Source organism: Manis pentadactyla, chromosome 2 (genome assembly GCF_030020395.1).
Source record: "Manis pentadactyla isolate mManPen7 chromosome 2, mManPen7.hap1, whole genome shotgun sequence".
In the NCBI taxonomy this organism is placed as follows: Eukaryota; Metazoa; Chordata; class Mammalia; order Pholidota; family Manidae; genus Manis; species Manis pentadactyla.
In genome coordinates this window covers 72,139,372-72,164,523 of record NC_080020.1, presented here as the reverse complement: position 1 = coordinate 72,164,523, position 25,152 = coordinate 72,139,372, and the positions used below count along the sequence as shown (strand labels likewise).

Genomic DNA, 25,152 nt, shown 5'->3' with positions numbered 1-25,152 from the left:
CAAAATCACACTGATTTTTCCACTTGCATTAACTAGATAATCATAGTTGTTAACTTTCTCTTTTTTCATTCTTAGTATTATAAATAAAAATACTATTTAATATATTGTCAGAGGACTCCTGGTATCAGAGCATACAGTATTCTTAATAAAAAATGGATATGTATGTCTGTGTGTATATCATATATATATGATATACACACACATTATAGATGGTTTATATACAACATTGCCTCAGGGATTCTCAAATAAGCCATTGTTCAAGTTTAAATGAATATGAGCATGTGGCTCAGGGTTATTTTTTTACTTTTTTTTCTGTACCCCTAACATCCGCTTTCTTTTACTGGTTGACTGGCTGGCCTGCATCATGTACGTGCTCTGTGAGCAGGTCTGTGTTTGTCCTGGTGATGATTGATCACAATACCATTCTCCATTTACACTTTTGCTTCATTTTTCCTATTTTTTTTCTTTTCTTCCATGATCTGGCCATGCCAATATTGATAAGAGCAAATGTTTCCTCTCTTTCCCATGTCTTTGATTCCTCATTGTTTTAGAGGGAATAGAAATGTTCAAGTGCTGTATTAAAACAGTCATTCTCTATTAGGCTTTTGCTGTTGTAAGCAGGTAACAAAAAATAATTTTGGATAAACACATGATGTAACGAAATATAAATGTTTGATAAGACATCAAAGAATGAATATATCCTCAGATTTCTAGACCCTTTTTAAACAACAAAAAATATTAGTGTATGCTATAAAATATCTGTTGAGTGAATGAAATATGGTATTCCTTTATTAAAAGGCCCCCCCAAAAATGCTCTGGTATTTTCTAAGAAAACAACTGTGCTGGGTCTTTGCTGTTTTGCCTTCGCCATTAGCCCTTGTAGAGCCCCTCTGCACCCCCTTCACTGCTCTGAGCCTGGGAGGCTGATCCTCCAGACTGCGCTGCCAGGCTCCCCTGCCCTCTGGCTTCAGCTGGGCCAGCGGAGGCACCACCAAAGTACAGAGCGTGGGAGAAGAGCCATCAGGGGATGTTTCTGCTGTAGCATCCTCCTGCTGGGCCGCGGGATGGCAGAGGCTGCACTCCCCTCCTAGCGTGCCCCTCCGTGAGCCTCTCTCCCACAGATGTAGATCTTGCTGTGCTCTGGGGTCTCTTTCCTCCTCTTGCTCCTTCAGCTCTTAGATGTGGTAACAGCTTCTAGGCTGTAAGCCCTGATGTACTTCACTGCTCGCGGGTTTCCCTGAACTCTACCCAGCTGTAAACCGTCCTTTTACTAAACTCTCTTCAATGACCCTTTTGAGTTTGCCATGTTTCTCCCTGAAGCCATTACAACTCTCTAGATCTAGGATAGTGGTTCTCTAAGGGGTGGATGGTCTCCTTGGGGAGCATTTTGGAGATCTGTGGCACTATTTTTAGGTATCACTATGATTGGTGGGTAAGACTGGCATTTTCTGGATGGCTGGGCACTATGTTATATATCCTATTATATATATGGGACAATTCTATACAACCAAGAATTGTCTCTTACTCCATCTGACTTTCAAATGCCCCCACTGGATATTCTGATGTGTGAAAAAAAAGCCTGTTTATAATCTGAATCGGAACTAACTTTGTTTCTGCAAACACAAGGTATCTTTTATACACCAAAACCTAGATATTATTATATGCTAAATTGCCAGAAATGCAATTACTGTGTACTGTGTACATTAAGGGAATATTCTATTTTGTTTTGTATGGAACTGTATTATAAATTGTTCACCATCTTGGAAAATCATTTCATCAATGGCAGTTCTGCTCATGTGACTTGGGTGGTCAATATAGCACACTGGTTCTCTCTCACCTCCATTAAAATTTTTTCCTCCACTGCTTCACTAAAAATGTTCTTGTCAGAGTCATTAATAACTTTCAGGTTGCTAAATTCAATGGAAACCAGCCTCCGCTTGGACACAGCTGATGACTCCTTCTTGATAAACTGCCCTTCCTCCCAAGGCCCTGAACTTGCTCTCCTATCTCACTGGCTGCTCGTTCTCAGCCTTTGCTGCTGACTCTTCTTCTTCTCCTTGCTCGCTGGCTCGCTGAGTGTAAGAGTACCACCGTCCCTTTCCTACCTCCAGCTCAGACCTCTCTCCTGATTCCAGCCTTACAGATCCAATTACATCCTTAATATTTCTACTTGAATGTCTAATAGGCATCTCAAAACTATCAATCTTTCACATTCATACCTTCCCTCATTTCCAGCTGATGATAGCTCAATGCTTTCAAATGCATAGAATAAAATCGTTGGAGTCACCCACATCCAGTCTATCAGGAAATCCTACTGGCTTAATTTCCAAATATATCCAGTCGCCAATCACCTCTCACCTTCTAATAGCTACCACCCTGGTTTAGCATCATTGTCTCTTGCCTTGATCACTGCAGTCATCTCCTAACAGATTTAACTGCTTCGACCCCTGCCCTCTTTCTTTTTTTTTGCAACCTAGCAATCAGACCAATCTTTTAAAAGTACAAGTCAGATGCTGGCACTCTTCTACTCAAACTCTGCAAGAGCTCCACCTTACTCAGAGTAAAGTAATCCCAACTTCTTCCTTTGTTCCATGAAGCCCTGAAAGTTCCAGCCTTTGCCAGGCTCCATTATGTGATTTCCTATCGCCTTCGTCTGTCCCTCAGTTTCTCGTTTCCATGGTTAACTCCACCACTTCTTTGGAGCTTCTGCTCAAAATCTAGCCTTCTCAAGGAAGCCCAACCTAACCACCCTATTTAGTCCTGCATCTTGCCCTGACCACCACCCAATCTCCTGATCTCTTCCCCTTGCTTTTCCTTCTCTACTGTTAAAAAAAATATTTCTTTTCCCCAGATACTCTACTTTCATTGAAGTATAGTTAATATACAATATTATATTGGTTTCAGGTGTACAACATAGTGATTTGGCAATTATATACATTACAAAATGTTCACTATGACAAGTAACATCTCTCACTATTCAAGGATATTACAATATTATTAACTATATCCCCTAAGCTGCTTTTCTTCCCTTGACTTATTTATTTTATAATTGGAAGTTTGAACCTCTTAGTCCCTTTCACTATTTCATCCATCCCTCCCCTGTGAAAATGGCCAGTTGACTCTGTGTTTATGAGTCTCTTTGTTTTGTTTGTTCATTTGTCTTGTTTCTTAGATTCCACATGTAAGTGAAATCATATGATTTGTCTCTGACTTATCTCACACAGCTTATTACCGTCTAGGTTCATGTATGTTGATGTGAATGGCAAGATTTCATTCTTTCTTACAGCTGAGTAAAATTCCATGGATTGAATATTTTTCTTCAAAAAGAACTTTTAGGAAGACACTGTACTAATACAAAAATAAAAACTTACAACTTACTGCATATTATTAACTGAGCAGGCACTGTACTATATAACTTACATTCACATGATTTAACCCTTTCAACATCCCTTAACTGCAAATATAATTCTTTAAAAATTTTTTTATTGGACTATAATTGATATACAATACTATATTGGTTTCAGATATACCTAATAGTGATTTGATGATTACATGCATTATTAAATGCTTGCCACAGTAAGCGCAGTTACCCCGTTAACTATATCCAGATATGACAATATTATTGGTTATATTTTCTATGCTGTACTTCCATTCCTGGGAATTCTTCCCTTTTTACATTGGTGAGATAAGTAAGTGGCCCAAGGTCACCAAACTAGGAAGTGACTGAGCCTGTTGCTTTTGACACTAAATTACTGTGTAACACAGTATAAGTTTTTTCATAGAAGTAAAACATTGCTATCAAAAATCATATTGTGAAGTGAGTTTGGGCTGCATGTTAGTAGCTTATTATTTGTGAAACACAAAAACATAAACTGAATGGTTTGTCACAGAATGTGAGTGAGCATTCACATTGGAGAGCGCTTTCTCTGATTGCTAACCGCCAGTTTGAGACTGAAGTGTTGGGAAAAAATAAACCTTAAAGACCCCACTCTTCCATATTTACTCAAATTTGATATTTTAAAGCTATCTTTTGGTTACAAATGTTTTAATTTGTATTCACTATTAATACTTATAAATGCTTAACTATTATTAGGTACCTAAGGATCTGCTATTAAACTATTTCTTCCCTGAGTAGTCTACAAAATAATGAGTGTGTCTCAGTAGAGAGCAAAGGCTATTTTCCCCCATGGGTGATTACATGACATCCAAAATAAAGAGGATTATTACTAATTATTTAATAAATCTGAACTGCTCTAATAATTCAGTGAAAATCTCTCTACTCTGCCCTTCCTCTGACCATCAGGCCCAAGAATTATTTGGTTTCCAGCATTTTGGACTGTGAACAACTTGATGATGATTATTAAAAAACTGTCTTGTGATTGGCTAAACGGCAGCCAGATGTAATGCTTCAGAGTATATTTCAAAAAATACACTAATATCCTTTGTACTCTGTCTTTTGCTTTGTTTCCTTATCTATATCAAGAACTGGCTAAATAATTTTGAAATCAAATAAGCTTAAAAATGACCACACGGGAAAGATATCTCAGAGAATCAGAAAGAACATCAGCCTTTCTATCAGAAAATTCAGTGGTAGTTCAGGTTGTATAATAAATTGCCATTTAACCAGGCAAGTCTATTTAGTGTCCCTTTACCTTATGTGGGACATGAAATGGTTGCATCTATACAGTGAACATTTATAATAAAAACATTTTAGGGAATGCAAAGACTATATTAATGCAAAAATGTTTACCAGAAATGGGCATTTTTTTTGACTTTTCAAAATTAGGGAATGTAAAACATTTAAATTAAAAAAAAAATGTTGTCTACGAAATGAAAGCCAAGAAAATAGTTAAAAGCTCCAAACTTGTAAAGATGTCAGGGTCAGGCTTCAAATTTTAGAACATTCAAGACATGAAGGAAGAGGGAATTTCAGGTGAATAAATAAAATGCTGTAGGCAGGACTGGCTATATAATTTGCAGGGCCCAGGGCAAAATGAAAATGTGGGGCCCCTCATTAAAAAATTACTTAGAATGCCAAGACGGTGACAGCAGAACATTTAAGCAAGCATGGCTCTCTAAGAGCAGGGCTCTGTGGAACTGCACAGCTCACAGACCCATGACACTGGCCCCGGCTTTAAGAAATACAGGCATGATAGCTAAAGAGCATTTAGTTTCCGTTCCTGAACAAACTGATCATGGTTACTGACATGTGTCACCATGGTCAGAAAGGAACCTGAACTTTTATCCAACACCCTCTATTTTCCCAAACTTACCACAAGGAAAAGTCCAATAAGGTAATTTTAATAGAACATTTTTAGTTAATAAGCTCTCTTTCATTTAAGGTGAATGAATGAACTGACTCTCTTTTTTTGGCCACTAATGACACCCTTCACTTTTGATCAACCATTACCAGGCAGCTGAAAACTATCAGAGAAAAAGAAAAATCACACAGCTCCAAAGACTAGTGACTACCAATTGCTGATATCCAAATTTCCCAAGGCTGCTGGACACCTCTGGGCCATACTTGTTCATTCCCTCTCCATCCCCAATTTCTCACAAGGTCTGGCCTTTCATCATTCCCGGTCTCTTTCAAATACCTGCTCCCCTATGTCAATATCCATAGAAGCTAAATCAATAGGAAATACAGAGGTCATTAGGTGGTCACCCACTCAACTTCACTCTACCCACCTACCACCTTACCTACATATACCTGGGTCCCTCTGCAACTCTGTTCTGTTCAGATGCCCCCCTCCTTCCCTTCCTGGAGGAGCTTTGCCATTTATCCCCACTGCACCTTTGTGCTGGAGCTTTTCTTGCAGTCAAGTATTCTTGTGCATATAAATAGTCTCCAGGGCTTTCCTTTTAACTCCTTCCTGATCCTAGTTAACAGGATTATTTCTTTCTCTTCACAGTCCCTTATCTGAAGAAAAGCTCTCTACTCGCTATTTCCACTTCCCCCCTCCTCTCGCCTCTGCCCCTCCTTCTTACAGCCCATTTCCTAATTCCGGGTTCCTCAAATGGAGCTGTTTTTTCTTGCTGGGAAGCCCAGCATGAACCATGGCAAACCCCATGAGGAAATGCTGGTCAACAAGATTCCAAACCATCCATGAATTATTTCATGTAATTGAGGAATATGGGCATAAATTAAATTGCACCAACAGGTGATTGCAGTATTAGATTTTCTATTTTAAAAGGGAAACTCTTCAAACTGGGTCTCTGAAATAGAAAAACAGTCTTGTAATGTTTTTTAAAGAGGTGGAGACACTCTCTACATACAAAGGGCAGAGTGTCCTTGCCCTGCTGTAAATGTTTTAGCAGCTGTGGAAACTTTCAACAAAATTTACTTCCAGCAACTGAGAGCGATGTGCGAAAACTGGGCTTTTCATCGTGGAGACGGAAGCACTTACTAAAGAGATGAAGACTGGGAGGCCCAGCTCGGAGCTGTGTAGCTCCCTCTCATAGCTCTGCCTATAAACTCTAATGTGGTTTTTCATCCCCCGCCACACACCACTGCACCTCTTAAGAAATCATGTATCCTGATTTTGAACTCTTCACACGCCAGGATGAAATGCTGTGAAGGAATCCAGGTATGCATCACACCTCTTCCCGCCAAGAGCATGTGGAAAATGATCCAGTGTGCAAACATGGGCATTCTCCCAGAACTGGGGGGTTAAAGCTCCTCACCCATTTGGTGTGACTGCCGGAGAGCCATGAGCAGTATTACTCCCACTGCCCTTTTCCTAACTGTGCAGGAGACGCCTCCTATCTCAGACGCTGAAGGGGCTTTACCTTAAAATCTCACATTCACAAACCTTCGTGCCCAGCAGCTCTAAACTCAAGCAGTAGATGGCAAGAGAAACTCAGGCCATTAAGAAGAAAAATTGGCCCAGAGGAGCTGTTTTTTATCCTCCTCCTGGGAAAGATATAATCCAATGGGTATATCCTTTAAGAATTCTGAGGATAACAAGTATGCATCGCTGCATCTGACCGGAAGTATTTCACTTGAAGGCCCACTGTGGATGTGTGTGTAAGTACTTGGCATGTAGTATAAAACCTTTAAGAATTTCCAGCACTTAGTTTTCCTTCATGATGCAGTATATTAATAAGTGACTGAACAAAAACTCTACTGCTGACATTATTTCACTTAACAAAAGAAGCAGATATGTACTTATGAGACTAGAAAGTTTCATATGCATACATTTTATACATAAGTTTTAAAGTATTTGGTTTAATCCAACATGGACTCATTGTGCACCTACTATGTGTAAAGCATTAATTTATCTTGTGAGGGCAGTGTTGAAGATTTGGTTGAGAGCTTTTGTTCCCAAATATCTGCACTTGAAATTGCTGAGGCACATTTTCAGTGGATCTCTCTCAATCTGGTTTAGGTTTAGGCTATTCTGCTAACTTTCAAAAAAGGGACATTTTTGAGAAAGGAATGAATTACCTACTGAGGAGCTTATATACAATGAGGGTTCAGACACCAACATTAGTTATTCAGAAAGTATGTGAGCATTGAGATGCATCACTTTATGTCACAGAATTATCACTTGACTGATGACAGAATATAATAAAAGGCATGTGCTTTCCCCCTGTATATGTGGGTAAACAAAATAATACATGCAGAGTTATTTCTCTTAAATATCTGGCAAGGCATATGACTGATTGTTAGAAATTTTTTCAATTGGTTAAGACAAAATTTAGCCAAATGTTAAAGCATGGAAAATGTTGGTGTAGGCAAAGCAAATATTCTGATAAAGCTTTAAAATCACCCCAGCACACAAACATGTTGAAATCTTACCATTAGGTTTTCATGCAGTCTGTTTCCCTGCAGCGAGCATTAGCTTTAACCCTTCAGTGTGTTGCTGAGCTTCATGTTTAGGGAGAAAGGGCTGAGGCTTTATTCAGAAAAAAGCTTTTATTTGGGTGATGGTCATCAGTGTGAACGAGAGAACTGCAGTTCCACTTGTGTACCTGGTCTCAGTAAGAAGTTCATCTGTATTTGCTAGGAAAGACTCAAACCTGTTGAGGAGATTCTCATTTTTTACTGGTGTCTTGAGATTTGTGCGGACTGTGTGTTTAAGAGATTGTGTAAATTCAGGGTGTGTCGCACAGATCTTTCTCTTCCTCCTGTGAATGAACTTCTTGATGGCAACTCTTTCAGATTACATACTTTCAGCACCCCTTAGGGTTTGCTTTCTAAATGAACGGCCTGTGGGATGAGATGGCTATTTTATTGGTTTGACTTTTCCACTGCTTATGCTCGGTAGAGAAAGCCATCACTGCAAGGGTTAAGGTGTGTTACTGCAGCAGTTATCAGCAGACCAGCCATCTACCTTTGGTACTTACAGGAATTTTATGACTCTTGATCATATTATCAAATTCTTCATTAATTTTTTTGTATTTTTCTTCAGTGCGTGGGGTGAGTGCATAAGAGGAGTCGGGATCGGGGCTTTCACAGCCTTTGTTTTCTTTCTTGTTCAAGGCCTGCCAGGTTCAGAGAAATATCAAGAGTAAAAAAAATGAAGGGTGTTTCGAGTACTTACACACAATCTTTGCCTGCTGATCATTAGATCAATATCTTCGTTAATTTTCCTGTACTTGTCCTCAGACTCAGGGCTGTGACCTACTGAATCGTCTGCATCGGGGTCTGGGCTGTCACAGCCATTAAGGCCCTTCTTTCTCAACGTCTGAAATACATAATTTGGAGAGTTCAAACCTAGACAAAGACTGCAAGAGACATTCAGGGGTGTTACAGAAGTTTAGGCTGTCCAAGATTTCAGGTGGTTATTACACATGCTATATTACATTAGGGTAAAAAAACCATTCAAACTGTGAGTGGTTTCCATAGCACACTCATTACTTTACTTACTAAAAAATAAAAGGGAAATAGTCCTTTCACAATTAAATCCAGTCAATGAACAAACATGGTATGAGGGCTGAAGTTTCATGATACAGAATTCACACATACTTCAAATATCTAATGAGAGACAATTACAGAAGAATACAAATAAGGAGGCAAATTGCAACACTCTATCTTCCCACAGAAAAATCAGAGGTCAAGAACATTACACAATGATTTCAGATTCTGTGACCATGACAAAAGCAGAAATGATGGAAACGGATCCCTAGTTTGGGTCTAACATGATGGTCAGCACTAATGGTGTCCTGCCGTCCCTTTGCATGTGTCCTTGACAGCAGAAGGAGGTAAGAGAAACCGGCTAACAGGCTCACGAAGCACCATTAAAAATGCTTAGACTATGTGATCATAAGGAGAATCACCTGTGTTTAGTCTAGTACGTTCTATATGTGTGAAAATTTGTATTGAAATTGGTAACATGCAGAAGTTATCAGCCTAATCATAGGCTCAAAGAAAAGTCAAACTAGCTGAATTTAGGGCTTCATGATCATGAGCCAGGTGAGGAAACCAAAGGACATGGCAACCAGGCAGCCGCCTCAACAACTACGGGTTAGCAGTAGCGCCTCCTGGTTTCAGGTGAGCGGGATCACCCTGAGATTGTCTCCTGACACATGAAAGTGAGAAGTTAATGCCTTATCTTGAACCTTGTGTCTCCTGAATGTGGGTTTGGTCTAGTCTCAGCTGTCACAGATGCATAAATACCACGGTAACACTGTAATAGAAAAAGTATGAGTCAGGAGTCCTGAGTTTTACTTTCTTTCTTTCCTTTTTTTAACTGATGGTTATCAATTTAATTGTACACATCTGATGCACAGAGATAATGTTATATTTTTTAGAGCTCATAAAACTTCTGATGAATCACAAGCTTGCCATGTTAATTTTTAATAGAGTAGTAACATTTCTGAATTTTCCGGGTACTACCAAAATTGTTTATAAAGAGCTGTGTACCTAAGTGTCTCTTATTCATTAGTGGAAAGTTAAGCAGAGCTCATCTTTATTAAAGACAGAATTCACATACAAATAAAGTGAAAGCTGCGACGTCAAGCTAAGGACTTCAAAGCTGAGATAACACTCCATCTTTAATTCATGCAATTGGGGAAAATAAATAAAACAACATGAGTTAAAAAGGAGGTGTCAGTCTTAAAAATTTTAACTCTGGCTCTTATCAATGTTTAACAAACAATATTATTTAAAATTAGTTTCTGAGGCACTGAAGATTTCCATTTAAAAATCTAACCAAGAAAGCTACCATTTTTAATACATCTAAGATACACTGTGGCTCTGTAAATATTTATTAATGTTATAGTTGTATAATATAACAAACATATGGTTACAGCTTATTACGTGGTAAAATGTTTGAATATTAAATGAATATTTTGACACAAGATGATAAAATATAAATTTACTATCTTGGGGAATTTATAATTGGTGGGGCCACCTGTCCCCCATCGTGGCTCTTCAGCCATCTTTTTCACCCAGAATAGTACTCCTAGAGGGTTCCTGCAGTAATACTACAAATGATATCACTGATGTTAGAATAATAATTTTATTTGCTCACTTAATTTCCTGTGTTTTAAATTCTTTTGTTAGCATTATCTCCACACAAGACTCCAGGTGACAACTATTTATTGCATTATGATGTGTTTCTGCCTTGATCTCCACATCTTGAGCTTTTAAGAATAATTCGAGTATCTTGCATCAAACTCTGCATATTTGCAGAAAAATTCACTTGTGTAGAGAAAAACATATAAGATCAAGAAAACATTACTGGAGATTTTTCAAAATTTATTCACCTATTATTTCTATAAGGCATATATATTTCCATAAGAATATTCTTATATAAACCTTTAATTTAAAGTCTTATTTAACATTAATTTATAGTCTTATTAAACAGTAATTTTTCAATATGCACCTAAACCTTTTATCCAATAAATCTTGTTGTAAAAATTATAGTTGTTTTGATGTGTAGATTTTTGACAACAGAACGCAAGGGTTAGAAGAGGCCTATCAACTGTCATTACAATCCATCTGGCACATACATGTGTGCTAAATTTTCTTATAAAGCTTTCATGGGTAGATATCGTGTTTGGCTTATAAAATTCAAACAGCAATTACACTTTCTTGAAAGATTGCCACAAATAATAACTCATTATCTCTCACAAGTCTTCCATGAACATTTTAGGGAAACCGTAAGCCGGGTCTCAAACCAGCGTGGCCAAGCATGATAGCCCACACCTCCTGCCCCCTGGTGGGGGCAACATGGGGCCACCTTTCCTGTGTCCAGGCTTCCCTACACTGGGGAAGTGAGGGGTGCAGAACAGACCTGTCCCATGAACATGCAACTACAGCAATGGAAACATGGAAATAAATTAGGTAGAAATTTTACAAAGTCAGGCTGTGGGAAAATTTTGAGAATGAAAATATGGCTAACATATCAATACTTCTTAGACATCAGATTTTAGTCAGTGAGAATGCTTATTGGTCAATAAAACACATCAGTTTGTGGATTAAAAATCAATTAGATCAACAGCTCATTTTGAATCTGAAGAATTATAAAAACTATTGAGCAAACAAGGCAGGTGGCATGAAATCACAAAGGGAACGGCAGTGAGGTGGGTGGGAAACTGGCTCATTTTCTCCCAATAAATTCTTGTATCTGACTACATTATCCTACCATCAGTAAGATATTCATACCACCAGCATTTAAGTAATGAAATATCTCTAACATTAAAAGGTATGGCACATTTTTTGTTTCACGTTCAATTCTGTTATTTAAAAATGGAGCATTTGGGGATATATAAACACAAAACGCAAAAGCAAATTAATTATGAGTTCCAAATTTCTATAATCACATAACTGGAACACTGAAAAAGTTCAAAAATATTATCCTTAGCTGAAAACTTCAAGGACACATTTCTGCCAAGAACGAATGATTACGGTAAAATTATAAAGCTCTGAAAATCGAAGTGAAGGCACACACGTGAATACTATAGTGTGAAAGTGGAGCTGTAAGAGCAGTCTTATATTTATTATATTAAAAATCAACAGCTGTTTAATAACGACCAAGGAATTACTGTTAGATTCAGCCAAGTCTGTCTTTATCACAGTAATAAATAGTCAGGATAAACTTAAGCGGTTACTAAATAGATAAGTAAGCATTATTCCTTCAGGGCTTTTTCTAATAAAATTAAAATCTCTGCCACTGGCCTTTGAAAGCTTCTCTAATCTTCTACAAATGTTACTGGTCAGGTAATGTAAGCACTTATATCATTCTTTTAAAGGGCTAGAAGTCCTGGATGTGTATATTCAGTTTCTCTCAGCTGAATATGTTTTGAAAAAGTTTATTCTGTATGTCAAGAGGGGGCAAGAGATCTACCGAAACCACTAGCTTCTCTTGCTACATATCTAAAGCCACTCTTCCCTCAGAGAACTCTAAATCTTGAGTGAGTCTGTTCACTGAATTCAGCTTTCCATGTGAGAGTGACACTTTTGGGGTAGATCAATTGACTGCAGAGGCTTCTGGGATGTTTTCACAAGGCAGCAATTGTCAGGCAGTGAGCTGAGAACAGCCGTTTCTCAGAGAAGTAATGAGATTGACAGAAGGTGACATACTCCAAGCAATAAATGGGAAAAAAGAGGCCAGACAGGTAATCCAAAAACCACGTGGAATCTCCCCTCCCAGACATGTGGACATATGGACCCTGTGCTATTACATTTGTTCTTGGGAAAACTTGAAATACATATAAACTGACGATGATAGGTGACAGGTGCTTCAAAATTTCTGATGAAATAGATGTAGGGAACAGATCCTATTTCATTATTGAAAGACATATAAATGAAAAAAAATGCCACATGGAACTCTCATTTCTTGTCTTAGGCATTATGTTATCAACTAGAAAATCCTATCTGTGTGCAATGGTTAAAAACTGGTTTCCCCTTAATTATTTCTTGTTAGTGAAAAAGAAATAACTGAATATTGGCTTTTTCAATTAATTGAAAGCTATATATTTTATTTTATTGTTATTTAAGTAAAATTCAGCATTTCAGAGAGCCACCATCACAGATTAAAAGCTTCCAACCATCCAATTTCCTTCCATGTCTGCAAGATTAGTCCTCAAAAATGTGTATTTGCATCATTTTTCTTTTTCTGTACCTACCTACTGTACGGGAGAAATTTCAAATCATCTTGTGAAAATCTCAAAAATCCTCATTAATTTTCCTTAAAATCCAAATAATCATTCTTTCTTGTACAGCTTGCATTACCTTTACTTTAGAGGATTGATGTGTCAAGAGCACACACAGGAATTATTTCTATTAGTTGCATGAATGCCGTGTTCACACAAAAGCCAAGAAAAAAAAAGACATTAACTTAGAAAAGGTAGTTTCCTTTTCTCGGATGCTAAATCATTTTTATGCTTGTCTCTCACAGCTTTTTGAAGATAAGCGTCTGCTCTTAACAAGCTGAATGATCTTTAGAAAGTAGTAAATGCACATAGGAATAGGAAGTGCAGTTGAAATGGATATTGCCTCTACATGAAGTTTCTGAGAGTATTTTGTAAACACCCTTCCACAGTGGTGTGTCCCTTCAGTCCTGGGAACTGGCGGCCCTATATAATTTACCCAGTAACTTGTTTCATTTAAAACATTTTTAGCAAACTATTATCAAAAGCCCATTACACACTAGAGACTGTTTTGTGCACTTCTGTTTTAGAGAAGCAGGCAATATACACTAAATATACAGTGAAACAACCTATAATATTATGGTTTTTTTTTGTGTGTGTGATTTCTCGTATGGATTACTTAGGTTGGGGGAAAGATCAGGAGCTAAGAAATTTCTCCATAGGTTTTAGCAGTCAAATCTGTAAGCATTGTCTGCGCTCTCTCTCCTTGCTCCACAGTTCTTCTTTGTTCTTAATATAGAAATGAAAAGACGCATTAAAATACTGCGAACTTAGTACAATCAGTAGGTAGACTTTAATTAGACAAGCAAATCATATCTAGTACAGAGTATAAAAAATTAAATTTTACCCCACATTATTCATTTGTGGTAAAAATTTAATAAAAAATGAAAAATATAAAACTTAACACTGTATTTCTCTAGGTTGTTAATGCTCATTCTAACCAGACATTAACTCCTACTGGGGAGAAGCTGGGAAGAGCTAGAGATTTTCATTCTGTTTGCTTTCATTCCTTTCCTCAAAAGATAATCTTAATATTGGAGTTCAAATTTTTTTCACTGAATAATTTTTCATCTTTAAATAATGGAAATAAAAGATTAAGGATTTGAAGACTTTTAATGTATAAAACATAAAGAAACATCCACCCACTGCCTCATAATAGCTACAAATAATTTCATATAAACATTCAGACGATGACAGTTCCTAGAATTACTGGACGAGGCCACGAAGGATCATCCAGTCCACTCTCATCTATTCCAGAAAGGGAAGAATAATGGTGCCTAAGCCACTGGCCTCTCACACCGCATGTCCTTGCTCAGGCTGGGCTTCTGGAATGAGCCCACTAGTATCTGTTCCCGGATGTGGACAATCCTCCTCCAAGGCACATTCAACACACCATTTCCTCTCCATAGGCTTCTTTGATTGTCAGGGACAAATGAACTTCTCCCTCATTCATGCACTCATTTATTGTGCACATTTTTCTATTAGATCCTTCATCACATTTATCATTTAGGTGTCTGTCTCCTTTACTAGCTCCTGAGGTAATTAACAAGAGACTTCCTTTATACATTTTTGGAGTTTCAATATAGAGCAGAACCTGACACAGTGTAGGTGCTCAATAAACGCTTGCTGAATGAACAGAATGCACATTTCCACTTCAATGTTAATATAAGCAGAGGTGCCATGACTGGATGGAACCAGGCAGAAACTGTCTGTAGGTTCCAGACTCCTGATCCATATGTATAAAGTGTTACTATGTGTCAGGTGTTGTCTGTGTCCTCTGGAGGCAAAGATGCATTTCTGAATATATGACTAAGATAATTTGTTTACATGTTTTTCTTTCAGATGTGAACTCCTGGAGGTTAGGGAGTAGTCATTTTGTATCACCAGAGCTTAGCACAGGGCTTAGCACTCGGTAGAAACATAATCATTGTTTGTAGCATTAATGACATACTGAATGGATGGATGAATGGAACAGGAAAGAACATTCAGATGCTACAGGGAGGAAGAGTTTCGGTGCATATTTTTGCAACTGTCATTTCTTATTTTGCCATTTTATATTATGTTAAAACTCAGTTGTTATTTTAGTTTTTATAAGTAACTTATAAATTGACTTTTTTGAAATGTACAGCTTTAAAGTTAAAAGCAGTGCATTACAAGCATAATTTGTACTATGTATGAGACTGATTACAACTCAGGAGATTTTTATCATTCAACACTTTAAAACTGGGTTACTGGTCTAAACATGGAGTGTCAGAAAACCTAAGCATTCATGAAATCTTTAAGAGAAAAAAGCCATAAGCATGCAATGTCAGCGAGAAACAGGAAGCAGGAAGGAGGGCATGGCATTCAGCATTAAGTTATAAAAAGGGGAATGGTGTTTTAAGCAGAATGCATAAAGTTAGAAGAGGAAAAACAAAACCTTAGAGGAAAGGGCATGGGGAACCTTGTGCCAGTGTGAGTCAGATACTGTTCATCTGAAATAAGCACATTTCAGAATGTTTGGGCAAGATTCGTCTTTTTCCCCATTCTTGGATGCTGGGATATGTTCTCCTGTCCTTCTGGGCTTTGACACTGGCCTTATTCTGGGCCAGCCTTAGCCTGGAGGATTCATGGAAAATCAGGGTAATTCTAGGGCCATTCAGACAACTCAAGCTTCCTGGGACAGGCTGAGGGTTTAGTGTTTTTATTAAGGTTCTTCCAGAGCACTTCTTCTGGAACCTGGTCTCAGCATGCATCATGGGGCTGGCCTAGAATGGGACTGAGATGGGGAAGTCTGAAACACTTAGCCATGAAATTCTCCCTGACATCCTGAACCCAGGGGAGATCTGAAGTAAAACACTAACAAGGGGCCATTTTAATGTCTCATGCCTGAAATGCATGCTAAAATATGCAGTTCATCCTAATCTCTGTAAAGCAAATTGAGAACACAAAGCTGGAATACAAAGGATTGAACTGTAGATGGGTTTGAGAAATAGGTGATGTAGTGATTTCTTAAATAAGGAAGGGAAAGAAAAGACAACTGTAAACTGAACTAAGGTTGAGAAAGAGAGGAGAGGAGAAAAAATTAACAAACATCAGGAAGCAGGATTTTTGAAAGTATAAAATATGAATGTTAAGTTCACCTACTAACCTTTATCGACTTTGGTATTTTACTTGCAAATAGGTTACAGGGATTAAAAAAATAGAACATCTGGGGCACTGATTCTTTAAAAATAACATACTGCAGCATCTTTTATAAACCACTAATGACTTACTTTAACAAAATAATTCATATTTTATCTTGAGTAATCAGATGTCAAATCATTATTTTTCTTTCCATGAAGGCTCTCATCTTGTTATAAATGCCTTTTTATTTTAGTTGGGTCAATGAATGATTAGGCATGTGATGTGAGAGTAGCCCGCACTGCCTGTATTTATAAGTCAGCCCAGGACTACTGTTCCCAGTCACCACACTTTCTCACTTCTATAGGATTCCCATGGTCTCCTCTAGTATGTCATTTATTTTCCCTTTCATTTTTTGATTCTGACCTATCTCTTCGTTCATCTTTCCTCTCCTAGCAAACGTCACAACTTAGTTCAAGCTGGAAACCCAGAAATTACCCTTGACTCCATCATCTCCTGACTCAACTATCACTATTTTTTATATTTGGTTTCCTATCCTTAGTTTATTTGTCTTCTGACCTCCACTTCCCAGTCAATTATCCTTCCTACCTTTGGCAGGGTCTCAATAAAAGGCAGATCTAATGGTAGCACTGTTCTCCTTACAAACCACGGCAGTTCATAAACTAACAGCCACACCTACCAGTGTTCACAGCAGGCTCTCCTGCCTCCTCAGCCTTATTTCCTCTCTTCTCCCCCAGAACTCAGTGTTTGTCCAGGGGGATCTTCTTACTGTTTCCCAAGTCAGGTGGGTCCTTGAATAACACTGGTTTGACATGTGTCATTCATTCCTTCCTGGAAGATCTTGTTATTCGTCCTCTCTGCTACACAGACCTCAGGCATCCTAGGACACCTATTGCCTTATGCCATCAGTGCTCCATGAAGCTTTTTCTTAACTCTCCTAGGCACTTAGGGACTCCCTTCTTTGTACTCCTACAGTCCTTGATTTTTTGTATTTTTTAAAATTACATGTCTTGTTACTCGTCCTCTCTGCTACACAGACCTCAGGCATCCTAGGACACCTATTGCCCTATGCCATCAGTGCCCCATGAAGCTTTTTCTTAACTCTCCTAGGCACTTAGGGACTCCCTTCTTTGTACTCCTACAGTCCTTGATTTTTTGTATTTTTTAAAATTACATGGGTTATACTATATTCTAATTCAGTTTTTAACAAGTCTGTCTCACCGCTAGTGAGTTCTGCAAGGATCGGGTATCTCTGGTTCCTACCAGAAGGCCTGGTTAACATATGTAGTAGGCTCAATAAAGGTTCTCAGTAAGTGTTCACTGGATAAAGGAATAAGCAAACAAACTTGACAGTCATACTGTCTAACAATGACAGACTAATTGAAATGAGTTGGGTGGTCTCCTAAGATAACAGCACTATTTATTTGTTTTAATAAGATTATTAAGTCAAAATGCAAGGAGCACCAGTTCTGGGAAGTTAAAGCAAGATCTATAATCATTTCATGACTGTGGCACAGGACATTCCTGTGGGAGTGTATTGAACAGTGGAGGTGATGCAGACTGTTGTATATGATTTCTTTGTGTTTAGAACTGCTCAGAGTCCTGGACACAATGGTGTGTCCCTTTCCAGCCCCCGAGCCTCTTGTGGCTCCTGGTTCCCTAAGGGACCACCAGGAGGATGCACCAAGGACCCAAAGTACTGCAGGAGATGCTTTTGTGCATCCCCTCCTCTATTTCGAGCCTTTCCCTCCAGAACAAGGGCATTACCTTTGATGTAATTTAAAGGGTCTTTGTTAGCTGGAATCTGTAGTTTATCACTAGCTTATCTGAAAAGCAGAGCACTGGATAAGGCAACACAAAAAGATTTGAAGTTGGTCAACTCACTGACTTTGTGTCAGACCACTCCGTGCATACCTGAAAACTGTCTAGAGGTACCCAAATCCTCATTTCTGTGACAGTCAGGGACCCTCACATGAAGGTTAAATTGCTTGCTTCCCTAACACCTGTCGCCAACCCTGGGCATTTGCCAGGTTCAAGAGAGGTAAAGACCTCTAGCAGGCTTGACCTGGTCCCTTCTTTCCTGTGCTGGCTGCCGGCCTGATGGAGGAATGCTTTCTTTGCTGTCATTCTAGATAGTATCCTTTTCATGTCTTACATCACAGGACCAACATGCACCAAGGACAAATTTCAGTCTGGGTGTCACTGAAAATACTTTGCCAAGTTCTTTCCTATCCTTTAATTTATGAAATGGCAGAGAGAGAGAGAACTTTTCAAAGACCAATTCTGGAGGGGAACAGATTTTATTTATGGAGTCAACTTCTTCCACATAATAGCTTACATTCAAATCTTTTTTCCAATTGATTTACCTCTCCTCCCAATAAACCAGCCTACCTTCCAATGAGTGGCTATAAGCTATTCTATTTTGAAACTTTTCAATAGAAAATTTTTGATTTGCATTATTCTTTAGTGCTCGGACAGCCAGGATAGGAGAGGGGCTCTTGTACTCCATCTCCCAGACACTATAAACCTGTGAGCAGGCCCTGTGAAGAAGACCAGCCCTGATGCTAATTCTTAGGGTTTTGCCTGAGCCTGTGACATGCCAGGTGCGAGACTGGTGTTAACAACTGTGTCAGCACATGCTGCTCAGCACCCATGTAGTTCCAGCGTGTCTGAGTGGGAGGCAGGATGGCAGAGCAGTGCTGAGACTGCGTGAGGACAACATGGGCACCAGAGCTACTGCAGCTGCCAAGAGAGGGAGGAGTCTTAATGTATTAGCACAGACTTCCCCAAGGGCAGAAACTCCATCTTCTCCTCCTCTACCTACAGCAACTGGACTGTGCCCAGCACATGCATGATGCACAATAAAAACTGTTGTCAGTAAGAGACCACCGGGCTCCAAGGCTGCAGTGGCACAAGTTTTCTCAAGATAGAATCACAATGGGAGCTGAAGACACATGCGGAGCAACTGCCAGACTTGTACTCAGAGCACAGGCTGCTTCTGCCCTGACCAACCTCTCTCCCTCACCCGCCATCTCCCAGCCTCATGCATGACCTTAAATTATAAAAGGAAAGAATCATGTGGGCTAGAGAGTTAATGGAATCAGTGAGTCTCTCTTTTGTGCCTCCCCAGAACTTCGTGGTTTACATTTATTTCAGTGTTGCTCTCTGTATTCTTGTCTTATCTCATTTTTTTAGACTATACGATGCCTATAGACAAGAATGGATCTTTTGAGAGCTTTCTGTCCTTGGCAACTAGAGAAGTATCTGACAGTAGAATGCTGCCAAAAAATTTGTTGGCTTTTCTGCACAGGTCTCTGGAGGGGACTATATACTGCCAAGAAGAGTCTGATGACCTATAATAAGGAGGCTCAGAAAAATTAAGCAAAATCTAGTGTGGATCCAAGCTTTCCCTTTCCTTTAATGCAGAACCCTCTCTCTCTTCAGCGTTAGTAATGTTTACCAGGTCTGACAAAGGCTGGTAGCCTGGGTCTCTAGCTTTACCCTATAACTTGTCCCTTTCCATGTAAAAATCCCCTGAGACTTGGTAAGTGCAGTATTAATTATTTTGATTTTGTTGCTTGATACATTAGAAAACTTCTGCTTAACAGAGAGTGCCCAAGATATAACAGGTTGGCTGGGCCAGACAAACCAGCAGAAGAAAACACTGTTACTTTATAAGTGGTGGATTTTGTGTTCATTTGCCTTGGGTAGGCATCCAGTGGAAGAAAGTTTGTTACAACTGTACTTTCTTAGTAATCAAGGAGCTTCAGCTTAATAAAAGTTGCTTAAAAATAAAAGTGCTTCAAAATCCTCAGGCAGTTTGCTCAGTCTCAGCCCTCCTTCTGAGGCTTCTGCTGTATTTACAAAGCACACTGACATCACTTTACTTAAAAGAGCGCTCCCTGCAGTCCTCCACAGCTGTGCTCTCTGCAGGGCAGTTCCACGACAGCCTCAGTCTCCACACAACACTGAGCAACTTGAGGGCAGGGGCTGTACCTTTTATGAAGCTTTCCCTAGGACCAAGCAGAACACCTGGCCCTTAGAATTCCATAAATTAACGGGAATTCTGAGTTCATTAATCAAAGGGCTTCTATGTACTTTCCTAACAATGTAATTATTTCCAGCTGGTACCAGAAATATACCCAAACAGAGTATCTATGGGACAGACATCAAAAGTGTCAGTAGCCTTTCGGAGTTAAGACCCTTTACTCAACTTTCCCTGGGGACTTGCCCTCTAGTTTCCTGGCTCATTTGTTAATAGGGCTTGCTGTCTTCTGACTCACACTGTAGGTCCTGCTATTTTATACTATTAATACAAAGGGTCCTTTTTCATTAGGGTAGGCAATTATGAATTGAGTGTAATGCTTAGAAATAAATAGGACACAAGCCATCTACAAAGCAGATTCTGAAAATACCTAATATATATTCCATTATGTATGATCTTTCTTTCTAGATTAAACACTTTTAAATAAAAATGCAATTTATAAGAAATATTTGGGAAAACCTAGTATTACAGCAAGTGCTGATCAAGGCCCACTAAGACTAAGCAACCTTAGTATTTTATGTGCAGTTTAAATTTTCCTAAATTTGTTTCCAAATTAACTAATAATTAAAATCAAAATCATTTCAATTTATTTCCCTTACGCTATGAATGTTATACTTAGATGAACCCATGGTTCCAGAATCTTGGACCAATGCCTAGTTCACAAAATCACATTTGCCATGACTTCATATATTACACAGATGAGTAACATTATTAGATTTTGTATTCAGTTGCCTTGGGTTTCATACGATGCTACAAAAGCTAGAGAGAGCACTGACAGATGAAAAATGCAAAGGGATGGAGAGTAAATGTTTAAGAAAAGGAATGACAAGAATGAGAAAGTGGATAGACAGATATAGAGATAGACGATAGACAGCCAGATATTGGAAAAGAAAGAAGGAGGGAGGGGAAAGGGAGTGAGATTTCCCTAGGATGGGAATGCAAATGAATGGGAGAGAGAAGCTGATGGTGTTGTGAAGGAGAGAGGGAAATAATAATCCAGTGAGCCCATCAAGTTTTTCTTCAGTACACAAGCTGGCCGCTCTTTGCATGTGGGTTCAGCACTTTATAATCTAACTTAAAGCTTCACCACAGGCCATTACAGGCCATTAGCAATCTTTCTCATCCTGACACCCATGCCTGGCAGTGGCTGGCACCTGTTACCTACCTCAGGGAGGTCAAGTGGCAGCTGCCAGCCCTGCAGACTGCTCTGGCCTCTGTCTCAGATGGCCTTCTCTGGGGAGTCTCCGGCCTTGGGCTTCCGGCCCCCATAGCGCTAGCTGCTTGCTTCTGTAGTCGTGAAGGCTTTAATCATTTCTGGCATTATCACTGAAAATGTACTACAACCTGGTTTTTAAGTTTGGCATTTCACTTTCCATAAATTAGGATTTCTCAGTGATTTTGTTATTTCAGTGAACTTACATTTTTCATTTGCACAATTTCTTCCATATTATTCATTAGGTGATTATAAAAACACATCCTCTTCTATGGCACAAAGAGGAAATTAAACCAGTCTTCCTACACTATCAAAATATTAATTTTCCCCTTAATAAATCTGTTCCTCGGCAGTAACACCTATCATTTATTGAGCATTTACTATGTGCCAGGGACTGAGACTATAGCTTTGCATGGATCTTTTTAAAAAATCCTCACAACCACTCTTCCCCTATGATTGACAATCTACAGATGAAGAAAAAGAGGTGTAAATTGTCCAGTTACAAAGATCGCCTATGTCTATGTTTCCTTTGAACACTTACTCTCAGCTGAAATTGATGAAATGTTTGACAAATCCTATTTTTTCTTAAAGGGCTATATTTGTAATAGAATTCATTTTCTGATGAGTAATCTCATCTAAAATGTTTTCCCTATTGTTTTACTGTAATATCCACTCAATAGAGGGACAAGGCCCCTTCAATAATATTTAGGTTGTAGTCACCTAGTTAAAATGAAGAGCAGGTTGTTGAAAACCTGAGACAAAGAAAGGTTGCTTAATTTTTTTTGAATCCTACATTTTTAAGACTAACTGCACTAACGTTTAGGCTGTTTCTATCTGGGTAAAATCAAGTGTAGGTTTGTTGCAATTATTAAAGTAATACTAGCAAGAACTTTTAAGTCTTTGTCATTGAGAAAAACAGTTTGCTTTTATATTTGCCAGTATGTATATTCTTTAGATTCACAAGCTAAGTAAGTACTCATCTCTTCACTTTGAGTAGATAAGGGATGCCCAGGCTGGTAACTACAGGATGGCATTTCGCTGGGGCTGAGGGGTAGATTGGGGGGAAGAAGAGGCATGTATACTTTTATGGAGAATTTGTTGTTTCTCTCTGGGTAAAGTCATGGGATCATGGAGAAATCTTGCACATACGATAAAATTCTGCTTTTAAAACATGGGTACATAAGCTCTTCCCTTTCTTTTGTTTCAAAATGATATAGATAATGCTGTGTTGTTTTATAAGCCAGAAGGGAGGAAAAGTAAAAGAAATGACTGTAAAAATTCCCAATTTTTTTCAACAGTTACAAGGAAGAGAGGTGATCTTCTTAAGTGAAAATTTCCCTAAGTCCGAAGGAAAACGGGGAAACTGCAGGGCAGCTTCAAGAACCTCAGGACCTGGGTTTTTGCATCTTGTCAGAAAATCCGTAGTATTAGAAAAAGCTGGGGGGAGGTCTGGCACAGACCTGACTCAGCAGAGAAATGCCACCCACAGCCACTCGGCTTCCGCAGTGGTTGAACTGCCCTGTTTTCTCTGGAGGTTTCCCAGCCAGGCCAATACACAAGACTCTCAGACGGGAAACTGGAGTTTTTTGTCATTGAAATTAAAGTTGAATAACATTTAAAAGAAATTTACATTTATGACACTTTGCTTTTCACATGGTTTAAACTTTTTGTTGAATAAGTAATATTAACCACATATTAACCACCTAATAGTTTAAAAGTGCCTCAAATAGCCATCACCATCATTCTGAATCCCACTTCTTTTTAAAGACCATGGTTAAAACATGAGGGGAAACAGCCCCATTAAGAGTGGAAGTAAAGCATGGTTCAAAGTTTGTTTCCATGAGTCAATGCACACTACTGACTAATGGTCAGAGGAATCCAATCTGTACTGAGGTGAAGTATGAAGTTACAGTAGGTGGCTGAGAGAAGTTAGAAAGCTCCCCGCATCATGTGTGTGTGTGTGTGTGAGCACATGTGCAGAGCATGCAGCTAAGAATTTTGAAAGGCTCTTCAGAATTATTTCTGGGTAGATTTATTTCTGCATAGCTATTTGTATCTTTTTTTTTTTCTTCCAGAAGGAAATATTTCAATTTTGTAATTTAGAGCCCAGAAAAGTTAGGTTGTTTTATTGTAGCATGTCTGCAAACTGAATGATGGTATGTAGTGGGAAACAAATTCCTTTCTCTAATCATAATAAAACACATAACTTGCTGTCATGTGATTTATTACATTTTTCTCTAATAAAATCTCTCATATTTGTAGGACCTCAATTGTGGAAAGCACTAAAATGCTTCCCTGTTCCTTCAAATGTTGATCAGCAAATGCTTTGGTTGCAGGAGCCAGACGTCAGGTGCAGAGTTCATAAGTATTTGTTACACCACCTATCAGTAAAAGTAGAGCTCTGATGGTTGTCCTTCCTCAAATCATTTTTACCTCTTTGCCAAATCTTCAGAGTGCAAAATAGGTGTGGTTCAGAACAGAGTCTCAAACAAACATCAGTGGTTTGAAAATGACATCCTTTTCCCAGTGGCTATATACATTGTGGGTATGTGACTGGAATATCTGAAACACCTGTTCACTCAGAACTAAGCCAAATGTGTGATATGTTAGAGCGTGCCTGGCTCACTTCCAAGAGTATGTATCATTATTGCTCTCAAAGTACTGAGGGAGCCAGGGCAAAGATACACGCTAGAAGCAACTTAAGATAGATACATTTTATTGTTAACATCGTCACACTAAAAAATGTTGACTGGCTAGTATTTTAATGAAATCAATGATTTGTTTTGGCATCAGAAAAGATACTGGCAGTATAGGGAAACTCTTGTCTTAGCTTTACTAATTACTTGGCTTGCCTTAGAATCTCAACCAACCTCCCGCCCCTCTCCTCTCTCTAATCCCCCCTTTCACAGTCTAACTGTGCTCTTCCCTGGATACATAGTAGTTCAAAGGGAACACGGGGAAATAAATTATATCCTAACTCTAATCTACCAGAGTTCACCAAAAGAACTTGGGCAAGGCCCTCTAACTGACAGGGTTCTACCTATTTTTTTTTTTTTCTGTTTTGACTTTATTTAATAGAGTTACTTTGTGACTCCAAGTTTTTACCTTTCTCTACCATTTCCTTAGTTTTAAAATATGCAGAGTACAGATCTTATCTCTGAAGAATTTCAAAACTTCATTACACAAGCAAGTCACACATTTATTATTTAAAACAATTTAAAAAATGTGACATTTTGCTTTAATATAATCACAAAATATACTGAAGATTTTCAATGTCCAAGGTATGTGTGTGTGACAGTAAAGTTAGAATTTCTACCTAAATTTACATATGCAGGAAGGAGTAGCAGGAAAGAAAATAGCATATTTATGAGTATCATATGCCACCATGTCTTAATGACTATGTATATTATATAAGTTAATTTTTACAAAAAGACTATAAAAGTGAGATTTATTATCTTTATTTTACCACTTAGGAAGCTGAAATTTGGTGGAGACTTCAAAACTTGCCAAAGAACACCAAGTTTATTAAAGTGGTAAAACTTGTATGTGCCCTTTTTCTTAAACCACACTCTTACAAAGAAAAGGCTGGGTTCTACACTATAGACGGGAAAGTGTAAGGATGGAGTTTTTGTATTTGACAGGATTGTATCCAGAATCCTGATCTGTTTGT

At 38.5% G+C, this 25,152-nt stretch overlaps 1 protein-coding gene across 17 annotated transcripts in view; it reads right to left on the bottom strand.

Annotated features, from left to right (window-relative positions):
• Nucleotides 1-25,152, bottom strand: part of MEF2C (myocyte enhancer factor 2C) — a 160,903-nt gene that overhangs the window by 32,368 nt on the left and 103,383 nt on the right. For 13 of the 17 annotated variants that reach the window (XM_057493577.1, XM_057493579.1, XM_036925653.2 and 10 more), the window contains one exon: nucleotides 8,547-8,690. In XM_057493577.1, coding sequence (XP_057349560.1) covers nucleotides 8,547-8,690 — 144 coding nt within the window. Of the gene's footprint in view, nucleotides 1-8,349; nucleotides 8,488-8,546; nucleotides 8,691-25,152 lie in introns of all 17 variants that reach the window. The other 4 variants (XM_036925664.2, XM_036925666.2, XM_036925670.2 and 1 more) reach the window with 2 other exon arrangements.